The sequence below is a fragment of the Watersipora subatra genome, chromosome 11 (genome assembly GCF_963576615.1).
Source record: "Watersipora subatra chromosome 11, tzWatSuba1.1, whole genome shotgun sequence".
NCBI lineage: Eukaryota > Metazoa > Bryozoa > Gymnolaemata > Cheilostomatida > Watersiporidae > Watersipora > Watersipora subatra.
The window spans coordinates 6,248,056-6,260,885 of NC_088718.1; the positions used below are offsets into that span (position 1 = coordinate 6,248,056).

Here is a 12,830-nt window from a genome sequence, read left to right on the forward strand (position 1 = left end):
GACTAATTGAAGTGGTAGAAGTGTTGTCAGTGCTCTGTGTATGATATTATTTGGTGCCCTCTCTCTCCGCATATCATATTTGGTCTCTTACAACCTTAAAGTTTCCTCTGCTTCCATAGACTTGTATTTGTTGTGGTGTTACCTCGCCTGGCAATATATAGTCTAGCTGCTGTATCAGTGTATCTGCATGTGTGTGTTACTTACTTCTCCACGTTAGGAACAGATTCAACATAATTATTTGATCGGCAACGGACCAAATATAACATTTCGATAGTTTTTATACAGAAGTTTCCAGGTGATAACTCTCATATTTTAACAATTCCAGTTGTCATAGAAATGATCAGAGCTGGTGAAAGTATATATTCGTTTCCTTTATTATGATAATTATTTGAATCACAGAAAACATGCAATAGTTTTCTTTTATTTAAATATAACTGTCTGTGTACGTCAAGTTATTGTAATATATATTCATCTCATTTAAATTTAACGCAAAAACAGAACAAATGGTACCACTTCAGACCCATTGAATTTTCACTGATATGAAACCATGAATATGCTTGTGGGAAAAAATTTTGACTCTACAATATTTATACCTTTTTAAATGTGCAGTATAGCGATGTGTATCTTTCCCTAAATTATATGAGGCGGGACTATCATGCATAAGTATACACATAGGTTTGACAGTCATGTTTAAGTGTCTGTAGATGTGACAGCTATGTGTAAGTGCGGCAGATATGTGTAAGTATATGTAGGTGTGACAGTCATATGTAAGCATACGGAGGTGTGAGAGTCATATGTAAGCATGTGGAGGTGTGACAGTCATATGTAAGTATGCAGAAGTGGAACAATAACTCGCAAGTATACAAAGGCTGGTTTATATCATGTAACTGCCTTTTGTCTATTGTCTATTGTTATCACATGCAGTACTATGATATGATAAGCAATACTATGTTATGATATGCAATACTATGTTATGATACGCAGTGCGATGTTATGACATGCAGTACTATGTTATGATACGCAATACTATGTTATGATATGCAATACTATGTTATGATACGCAGTGCAATGTTATGACATGCAGTACTATGTTATGATACGCAGTACTATGTTATGATATGCAGTACTATGTTATGCAGTACTATGTTATGACATGCAGTACTATGTTATGATATGCAGTACTATGTTATGATATGCAGTATTATGTTATGATATGCAGTACTATGTTATGATATGCAATACTATGTTATGGTAAGAAAGTCTCTGATGATGTTAGCAAGTTATGTTTCACATAATGATGACCAAACAGGACCTAGAATAAATCACATGGATTTACGCTTCATATAAAAAGTAAACACTTTTTTCTAAAAGTTGTGATCACATGGAAAAAGAAATAAACTTTATATTCTAAGACAGTGTAGCTGCATGTCTTCTTCTCAGCAACAGTCATTTTATGGTCTTGCATGAGTTTCTTCATTCCTGCGTGTACCTTGTGATCTACAGAGGATGTTTGGTATAAGTTTTTGGCGGTATGTGACAAACAGGCAGTTGACCTTGTTACAGTACCAACTTGTGTGTTTGTACTGCTCATTGATTTGAACTGTGTTGTGCAGCTTTGTGTAGCTCTTTATCGTCCTATCATTTTTACTGTTGCTAGCATTTTCATCTTCACACAAGATGCCTACAGATCAGAGGCGCATGTAATTTTTTCCCTTTGTATATTGATCACTCTTAAAAACTGGTGTACCGCTATGACATATTTCGAACTTTTACTATCATGAAAATGGGTCACTACTTTTTATTGCCATGCAAAGATTCTCAGCTCGAGCTTTATTTTTGTAGACGCCGTGCGAAGGACTGGCGAGCGAGTCATGTCCGATTAAACACATCTAGGAATGCTGGAATGGTTGAAATGTCCATGCATGGCTCGCGAGCTTCCTCAATGGACTCGTTTGCACACAGAAAGCAGCAACGCGTGGACCCTGAGGGCACAGTTGATGATGTCGGAGAGCTGGCAGCCATGTTAAATAAGCAGAATGAAGAAAGAAAGAGGGCACAGCTGGAGAAAAGGCAAGCTGCGAGAGAGCAACGCCCACCTGGTTTTGGTGCTCCCATGGCAATTTCCGCTCCTCCCTCTATGCACAGCATGCAGCCAACCAGACGCACTCAAAGCATCGGCAACCTGAGATCTAATCGACAGTACACATACGGTGATAATATGGATAACCTCCCTGACCCCAAGCCTTTAGTTTACACAAAGTCAGCCTCCCAGTCTAGAGCTAGTATGAGATCATTAAAAAGGCGGGCCCCTCCACCGCCTCAAGAACCATCTTCTCTGAATACCGCCCCTCGCCCGGGACGACCTTCTCGCGCTTCATCTACGCCTTCTGTTCATAAAATGAAAAGTAGAAATGCGTCTCAGCCAGTCGTCTATGCCCAGCCCAGTCAATATTACCCTCCAACTGCAGCTCAGGTGTCATCTCACTACGCTGCATCCCAAGTCGCTGCAAGCCCTCAGCCTGGTTCCGCTGCTTATCCAGACGCGGAGCCGAGCTATTCAGATGATGAAGATATGCCTATTATGAGGCCAGGCAGTCGTACTAAACCTCCGGTAGCTCCAAAACCTGCGCTGCCTCCAAAGCACTCTCGTGTTGCACGAAGCAATTCAAGGAAAAATATAACACCGGCAGAATTGGGTGAACTGCAGAAAGAAGAACTATACTAACCAAAATGGTTTTTTTGGCTTGCGCCTCATTGAATGAGACTCCTGTAAATTATATTTACTCGGGCATATCAGTGTTTATAAAGCATTTGAATGATTTCGGGAGGGTGTGGATTAACATGGGGCAGTACAATCTGTAGGGAGGTTTCAAAGCTGAGATATTCAATATTGGCTATTCAGCTCTTTCCAGTTCTAACAACAATCTCTGGTAAATAATGAATGCATATCTTTAGTATTACTAGCCGCGATCTGCTTGGTAATCACGTTCCTAGCTTTGACTTATAGTGGCCAAAAAATTATTTGTCACATTAAAAGATATTTTTGTCAAACATGGTGGTAGGCAGCACTCATGGAATGAGTTCTGTCTCAAAATATCACAAATCTGTTTCTGCTAATATCGAGTTTTCAAAGCATTCCTTGTAAATACTTGCTGTGGGTTCCACGCATTTACTTTTTGTCACATGACATATGATGCTTATATCAAATATGTATCTTTTATATAACTTTTGTTGAATTGCTATGGAAAAATGTGTATATTTTATTAACATCTAAATATGTTTTTGTTTTTTTTTGCTGTATGTAGTAAGCAGTGTCGTTAATTTTTAAGAATCTGAAATAAAGGATGTCTGTAGCCGTCATCGTCGTCGTAGAAACTGTATACAATTGGTCGTTGAAGCCAGGATGATTTGATGGAAGTCACAGGTGAAATATTTATCATTGCTGCGATGCGATTCAAAGCATGCACAAATTAAAGGTTGACTTGCAACAAAATTCCTATTACAGTTATTTGGTATCAAAAGGTTCATCATTTCTTACTCCGCTGCGTTGTAGGTGCTAAATATGTGGAAATGTGATTGCAACCTCTCTAGAGCTCAAAAACGAACAGTTAATCGCAGCCATTGCGAAAACGCTGTAGGTTGACATCCCTTCATTTCGATGACGTACTCAACACGACATCGTTTTGACACGTGATATTATCACATGAATTGAAAGGCCAATAAAAAGCTCAATATAAACGTCTCATAGTACTTGTTTTTGACAAACACTTCGGGTTCTACTGGAAAGCCCGTAACAAGTATAGAAGCTCGCTACTTGACAGTTTCGTTTTAGCTTGGTCTAAACATCTAGTCGTAATCTGATCATGTAACCCATACTTCCTGCCAAATGGCGTGAACAATTTCTGCAGCATTTTTTCACTGTCACAGGCGTTTCATGTTTATCAGAGGATGGCATGCACTCTTTCAATCCAAGGTTAAAAAATTAAACGAATTTTCACAGTAAGTTATAAGATATCAGTGCTAAAAAAGTGACAGCATTACAATGATGATGAAATAGACGCGTAAGGACAATAGACATGGTTTTATAGAACGTGTGAAGTATATTTGTAAAAATATTTTGACAAATGTGGTTGCTGAAAGTGCGAACAGAAGCCCATCCTGTTCACCTACATCTCATTTGAGCCATTCTGGAGAGGGATTCCAACCTACGGCGTTTTTATGATGGCTGCAATTAACTGTTCGTTTTTAGCTTTCAAGAGCTTGTAATCACATTTCCACATATTTTGCACCTACAAGACAGCAGAGTAAGACATGGTGGATCTTGATACCAAATAACTAATGTGAATTTTGTTGCGAATCAACCTTTAAAGAATAGATGCGAAGTATCCATAAAATGAAATCTGTAGAAAATGTTGGTTCCAGTGTTTATGTAGTTGCATATATATTTTCAGAGGAAAGTATTGTATTATGCTGAACTTTAGCTAGTTTTCTCATATGGATGTAGCAATTCGCAGTAAATGTTGTCTGCAGTTTACTCATTTTACATGTGGGGAACCTTATGTAATCCCTTGTCATTTTCCTCACTGTTAGCAATAAGTAATCTATCATTGTCTCCATTTGATTGTTTATAGTGCAGTAATACTTGTAAGTGAATATCTTGAATCTTAAACTGAGAACAAAGGCAGCTGAGCTTTGTATCATACATACCGGTAACTACAATGTAAGGGCTTTGCGCTTGGGCTCCATGAGAGCACAATTCCAATGCATTTGATTTCACTACAGCTTACATCTTCATGCACATGTAATTCCAATTTTTACCTTACATTTTTTGCCATGAAATTTCAATGGACACATTTTATAGGGAATAGTATAGTGAATGGTCTTACAAGAGCGGAAAAAGGGAAAATCAGTTGTCACAGAAACATCGCTGTTAATCACTATGTTAAAAATGGTCAACTTGTAATATTACAAGCTAAATGCCTGGTAATAAAAAGTCTGCTCAGAAAAACTATTTTTATTTAATATATAACGACGGTTACCATTCTAACTTTCAAACTTCACATTATGATAAAAGTATTGGATGCAGTTCGAATAAAATAAGAGAAAAAATAAAACAACTGTAAAGGTTTTCAAGCTTTCAAACAATTTCCTTTTAAATTTCGTATCATGAGAAAAGTGCTTTGTTGAAATAAAAAAGAGAAGAGAAATAAAATGATTGTGAAGGTGTTTAAGGGTAAATGTGAAATAATTACCAAGCAATGGCTAGATGAAGTCTATTTTGCTACGATTACAATAAAAAATTATTTGGTGTACAATAATATGATTTTAATTCGTTTCATTGTTGTAGCAGAAATATGGTATAGAGTGGTATAGAAACAATAGTAATTTTCTTTTTAAATAAATTTTATATACGTACTGTACATATTAGAAATTAGTAACAAAATAATGTGTTAACCTTAGTAGGTATAATTATCTCCAGAAACTTCAGTGTATTTAGTGGTTATGATCTGCAAGAAAATGTAGCATTACAATGTACTATGTGCAGTACTTACTGTGGGGAGTATTCACCTTCGAGAAAGACGTATATCATAAATGTTGAATTTAATTTAAATAAATTTAGCTTTCTGAGCACATACTGGAAGCTAAGTTTTAGTATGTATTTTACTAAACAAAACTTCAACATTGTCATGAACCTAAATTTTATCACATATCTGTTTTCGAATTCATTTTTACTATAACTTATAACAAATAACACGGAACTAAGATAGCGAGCAACATATATCTCTTTCAAATGTTTTGGGAGGAATATCGGCAAATAGCATATCAACACTTTTGTTATTTTGTCGTAATCAGTACACTAACTGCCAAAATTTAATTTCTTGAAAACCTTTTTTGTTGATATCGTATGGCAAAAGAAATTGAGAAAAACATCCATATAGTAAAACAAAAAAGTCTTAAGTGACTTGAAGGCGCACGTATTAATTAATAATTGAGTGTATGCAATCGCGGAAAGGGCATACAGTGTATGGTAAGACCAATGCTTAGCCTCGTTGTTTACAGACTTGCAGTTGCAATGTTCGTAGTTCATTCCTAGATTTTTATCGCTATAGCTGAACAGACGAACAACAAACTTCGATATTTATAAATATCGACTAACCAAATGCCAGGCATTGCATGGGAAACAAAATTAGTTTTTGCATAAAAAATTTATTTTTAATTGCTTAAGTTTCTTTACCCAATGAGTTTGAGTAACTCAAGCTAGTTAATCTTACTATAATAAGAGCCATCATTATAGCTTAACCCAGCATTAGGAAAAAGATTTCATCATGCTCTTTAAAGGTTTACTTGCAACAAAATCTCAAGCTATTCAATGAATTTGAATAACTTGAGATGTCTAAATTTTTACTATAATAAAAGCCATTATTATAACTTAAGCCAGTGTTAGAAAAAAATTGTGTCGTGATCTCTCACACAATCATGATCTTCAAGCATGCTATTTAAGCGTTAGTGTTTTGACTAATTAGCATTGAAGTATAGCAATGTAAACGCTTGGCCTAGTGGTTTAGCATGCTCCTCTGCAGACCTGGAGGTTGTCAGTTCAAGTCCAGTACAAATTACATTTTTGTTCCCAAAACTTTATCGCCATAACTGGCCACACGAACAAACAGACCAACACTCAAACATTGAAGTTTATATGTATATATAAACCTTATAAATTTATGTATATACATGTATATATATATAGTCAAACATGGATAACTCAAACTTCACGGGACCGAGTGAAAGTGTTCGAGTTATCAGAGCGTTCAAGTTATCAAAGCACTGCCACAAGTCCATTTATTTATTAGTAGATACATGTACATAATTATACAAACTATAATATAAATCAAAAGCATAAATGGATTGTTTCAAATTAAATGCTTCTAATGTAAGTTTAAAAATTTTTTATCAAAAGGTATAGAGATTTTTCTATAACTTGAGATTTGTTTGTTGTTTTAGGTGATGTGACTTCCAGGACGTTTTTCAGGTTAAAATTGGCAAAACTTGATCGCCGTTGAAATGCTCAGAAGAAAAGACATCTTTTTCTTTTGAGCGTTTTAACCAAGATCAATTTTGTCGATTTTTATTGAAGTTTATCCGAAGGTTACCTCGCATTTTCTTGCTTTCGAAGGGCCATCGCTAAGCGGATGTTTGTTAAAAATCAAATTTTACCAAACCTTTAGAAAAGTCGTTGACGAAAATAATTTGCCGATGATAGTAATAACGACGCCTATGAACTACTAAAAGTTGAGGTTCATCTCTATGGCTTGGAATAAAGTGATATTCTAAAGTGATAACAACCATCTCTGTAGCCGTTGGGCAAAAAACTGTTCGAGTTAACGAAGTTGAGGTCGAGTTATCTGAAGCAATTTATCATTGCATAGGAACGGACCAAACAAAACCGTTCGCGTTAACCATGTGTTCAAGCTATCCGAGGGCCAGTTACCTATGTTTGACTGTATGTTTATATAGAATGTTTTCTAGTACTTTGAGCATTTTGGTTTCTGAAATTAAATAAAGCTCAATCCATTTTTGTTAAAGGAGGCGGCGCAAATATGAGCACGAATACATGATGTCATCAGCAAGATACTTGGATAGCGATGGCATAGACATGAGAACTGACCCTGCTGCCGATGGAAGATCAGCATCATCTGTCTATGACCAACAGGAACCTTGGCACAGCAATCCAGAAATGCAAATGAAAAATCAGCTAGCTAGACCACGATCCAGCAACTACTTGCACAGGTTGTCATAAATCTCACACACCCTTTGCCTGCCTTTTTCGGTCACCAAGATTTGACCAACTCCAACGATTTTAAGTTAAATGATCACCAACTATAATAATGATAGGGCATTTTTTGTTGTTTTGCTAAGTTGTGAGACACTCTCTCTACGTTGTTCTATACCGTGAAATATCAATGCGCGTATAGCAACGCACACTGTCAAACTCCAGCTTCTTGCTAGCATCATCAATAATCGATGTTTCAAAATTAAAATCGACAAAACCTGATTGCAGTTAAAACGCTCAGAAGAGAAAGACATGCCAAGTATTTCCCAAAAATGATGTCAATAGTTGTTCATAATCTTTTCAAGTAATAAATATAAGGTCTCATCAGCAGGGGGTACTCATATGTTTCCACAGCATTTAGAAGAAAATGATGGGACAAATTCTAACCAACCTATCTTTATACCATTTAAAACATCCATAGCAATGTGTCGAAGGCTATGTTTAAAGCATTATTCTAATCATCATGAGCAAATACAAAATAAATTGTATGTCAATTGAGATGTCTAACACTGCAACTGGAATGCAATAGCCGATGCCACAACGGTCTATCAGTCAATGTCACATGACTCACATCTGTTTTTTGAAAAAGTCTGTTTGTTCTGACTGTTTCAACTGTAATCAAGTTTTGTCGATTTCAATGTTGAAATATCCTGACAATCAGATTGTTTTTTCATCAGAACTGATGAAAAGATATCTATACTTTCTGGTGAAATCTTTTAAAACTTGACCTGAGGAACCCTTTAAGGCACTAAGTCAACCCTTGCTTCATTATCTGTTATCGGGTCTTTGGTGAGTAGTATGGACCAAATAACTCTACATCCAGCTGCCATGTTGCTTGACACTATCGAGCGTACAGAAGTACATGTACTTGAATTTACACAAATTCCCATCCTTATTTCACTGGCGAGCACAGGAACTCGTCTGTAAAGATGTTACAAAATATTGTTGCGGCTGTCAACGCTTGGCGTTCCAAGATGTAAGTGTAGTTTCAGTAGTCTGCAATTGCATGGAGCGAACTGCATCGGTACGATGTTACAAGAAGAACCTGTATCCTGCTTACTAAGTACAAATACTGCAGCATAAATCTTTCTATTTACCTTTGTTGTTATATGTTCGAATGACTCAGTCTAACTTCTGCTGTTCATCTCATGATTCCATCTCAGATTCCGATTTGCAGACGGCTGCGTAGTGGTTTGGACGACTGCATTTATTACACTTCTCGTCATATGCAGAGCGTAGTTCCTTTGCTCTCTTATGGCTGCGACTGTACAGATTACGGCCACTGCTAACGTTATGCTTGCACTGTACATACTTGCACTGTACATACTTACACTGTACATACTTATGCTGTACATATTTGCACTTTACATACTGGCACTGTACATACTTGCACTGTACATACTGGCACTGTACATACTTGCACTGTACTTACTTGCACTGTACATACTGGCACTGTACATACTTGCACTGTACATACTTGGACTGTACATACTTTCACTGTACATACTTGCACTGTACATACTGGCACTGTACATACTTGCACTTTACATACTGGCACTGTACATACTTGCACTGTACATACTTGCACTGTACATACTGGCACTGTACATTATTGCACTATACATTCTTGTTCTGTACATACTGGCACTGTAAATACTTACACTGTACATTCTTGCACTGTACATACTTGCACTGTACATTCTTGCACTGTACATACTGGCACTGTACATTCTTGCACTGTACATACTGGCACTGTACATACTTACACTGTACATACTAGCACTGTACATACTTGTACTGTACATACTTGCACTGTACATACTTGCACTGTACATACTGGTACTGTACATACTGGTACTGTACATACTTGCACTGTACATACTGGCACTGTACATACTTGCACTGTACATACGTGCACTGTACATTCTTGCACTGTACCTACTGGCACTGTACATACTTGCATTGTACATACTGGCACTGTACATACTTGCACTGTACATACTTGCACTGTACATACTTGCACTGTACATACTTGTACTGTACATACTTGCACTGTACATACTTGTACTGTACATTCTTGCACTGTGCATACTGGCACTGTACATTCTTGCACTGTACATACTGGCACTGTACATACGTGCACTGTACATTCTTGCACTGTTAAAACTGGCAGTAAACTTGGCATTGTTCAGGAGCTTCTTCATTTTCAAGGCAACTTGTAACAACTTGCAACGCAAAATGTTTCACTACTTTCGCGACCTTTATGCAAAGCTGAATGTGGGTGCCCATAAAACTTTCCCAATAAGAAACTCAGAGAAAACAAAGATACACTTCAGCTTTTCAGTATGAAATTAGAAATTTGCGTGCCGTAGCTGAAATTTTACAAGAATTCTTGCCAAATAAATATGGATGAATTATGTCATCATATCCTGTTTCTAAAGTGGAAAAATACAATCTAATGCAATAACTTGTTTATAGAAATTTGGTGTTTTTCAGGGTTGTTAAGTCCATAGACTGGGTTACCCCTGCTATTATGTAAGAAATAGATAAATTGTCACATATATAGAACAAAAATATATCAGATTTTTGCTCTGGCTTGTTTTTAACCCACTTTAATCGTTTTATTTGTTTATGTTGGCAAATTAAAGAAGCTGCTGCTTTTTATAGCTATTTAAAAATCTTATTTGAACTGAACCAATCATATGTATGTCTTTTTCAGAATAAATTTTTTGTGTAAACTTTTTTGTAAAGATCTGCAATTGCTTAAAACACAAAATGTTTTTGAGTAGCAAGCGGGTGTGATGTGAAAAAAGCCGAGTTTTTTGACAACTTGAATCAGGCTGTCCTTCTCAAACACCGCTATTCGCAAGGTATTTTCAAGTTTGGTTATAACCTTTATTATTGTAAGAGCATGTCTGTCCGTCTGTCTGTCCGAAAAACCGGTTTGATGTTAAAAAAATGCTAATGTCATATAGGGTTTAAACTCGCAACCGGTAGACCAACATGATAACCAATGGACCAATGGTCTGCTTTGAAGGATTTTGGAATAATTGTACAACCGTTAGTTTTACCTGATTATCTCTCATGGCGCATCGGACTACCAGGGTTCTAGTATAAAACGGTATAAAATTGTTATAATATAAAGAACAGTTAAGTGATTGGAAAAAATACTGACAAATGGATGACCTCGTTACATGTTTAGTAGATTAATGAATTAAGTCATACTAGCTAAGGATAGTTTTTGTAAATGTATTTCAATATTGCTTCATAGATTATTAATAAATATCGAGTTAGTTTTTTTACGAGTCTCAAATTTTGTGTAGGTCCCATTCGGCCATACCATCTTCTCGCAACAATGACTTAGCCATGAACGGTGATCCGCAGCTCTCTCGGTCTCGTGCAAGCATTCGATCGATGAAACGACAAGCTCCACGTCCACCTGGTCCGCCTCCGAGTACTCTTCTACCTGGAATAAGTCCAGAGGGTCTAGCTCTACTCACCCACCAAAACATATCAGGAACTGAGGAGACAGCCTCTCCGAAAATGAAAGCTCCCCATGTTATGAATCCTTCTGCACCAACACCACCACCAACTCCCCTACGAACATCTCCTGCTGACAATGAAGTTGTGGCCCCATACCGGCGCTATTATCAGGCAAGTCCTCGAGATTCTCCTATTTCAAATCGGTCCAAAGAGCCTAAGGCTCCACTCTCTCTCTTAGCCTTAGATGACAGCTACACACAGCCTTCCCGAGATCATCCTCCCCTCACCAGAAATTACAGTGGACGAAGACCTAACAATATCCTTCCGAATAATTCATCAACTGATGAGGGAAAGCCTGGGTCTAATACACTTCACAGGAAAAACTCAGTTTCACCACAGCTGAGTAACACAAATAATTTAGATCCTAGGCTAGGGTATGAATCATCACCAAGCCCTGGCTCAGTTCGGGATGGTGAAGAGGAAGATGTTAGCTCGGGAGAGGATGACATGACTATTATGAGGCCGGGGCGGCGACATAGACAGCCTTTTGACGGCTATGGAAGTGCTAATAAGGGCTCCAGAAAACACAAACCGAAAAATCGGTTCCAGCATCAGTTGTAAATTATAATGGGAAAGTCCATGACACGTCAGAGTGGAGAAAGCAGATTCGTTAAGCTTCTGTAACTTTCATCGCATCTTAATTATGCGGCAAAAAGGAATCAGTGTACTAAAGCATAGCCTTAGATGTTTGTCTTCTGGGAACTTTGTGCTACTTTTGCCTTGTTCTTGCTATAGAGTTAACATTTTAAATCATAGTTGTGATTCGTTTTTGCAAAGTAATCTCATTAGCTTTTAGACAAGGTGCTAATTGGAACATTTTTTTTCGTTTTGAATAGATTATAACCAGATACAGCAAAGCAATTAGTTTAAATTGTTAGCCAAATTATCTGCTTTTCTTTTAGGAATAACTAAACCTACTGCAAGAGAATTTTAACCTTGTACTGAAAAATTAATTATTGTGTAGTAAAATAAGACTATTGTAGAAGATTTAATGTGGAACTTTACCTGCCAGAACATGCAATCCATGTTCTAAACCGATATTACTATATTTCATATAAATAGACCTTGTGTGTTTCTGTAAGTAGCAAATGCCTTTTTAAAATATTATTTTCTCAGCAACAATCCTACTGTAAATGGCTTATAGCTTCTGAGAATATTATTTTCTTTGCAATACCATTTTTGTATGTGACACACAACTTCTCAAAATAATATTTTCTTCCATAGTACGTATTTTATTTGTGTCAATTAGGCTCCCAACCTTTTTTCAATGCCTCAGTGAAACCTATCGGATCACATAGCAATTTTTTGTTTAAATTTCATAAAGCCAACCTCCTCTGATTTAGTTGAGGTTACAACTCTTCTTAAAATTCTACCTAGTCAAACTGTCAGTTTAATAGTTTACAAGCACAGTGCTGTAGGCTGAATGCGGAACATCATTTGGCTGAACCTTGCTGCCGTT

At 36.9% G+C, this 12,830-nt stretch overlaps 1 protein-coding gene across 11 annotated transcripts in view; it reads left to right on the top strand.

Annotated features, from left to right (window-relative positions):
* The window catches only part of LOC137408300 (uncharacterized), a 129,812-nt gene extending 117,215 nt beyond the window's left edge, over window positions 1–12,597 (top strand). For 10 of the 11 annotated variants that reach the window (XM_068094773.1, XM_068094770.1, XM_068094771.1 and 7 more), the window contains 2 exons: window positions 7,582–7,785; window positions 11,152–12,597. In XM_068094773.1, coding sequence (XP_067950874.1) covers window positions 7,582–7,785; window positions 11,152–11,932 — 985 coding nt within the window. In that variant the 3' untranslated portion in view covers window positions 11,933–12,597. Of the gene's footprint in view, window positions 1–1,842; window positions 3,361–7,581; window positions 7,786–11,151 lie in introns of those variants that run through there. The other variant, XM_068094777.1, reaches the window with a different exon arrangement.
* The last annotated feature ends 233 nt before the right edge of the window (window positions 12,598–12,830 follow it).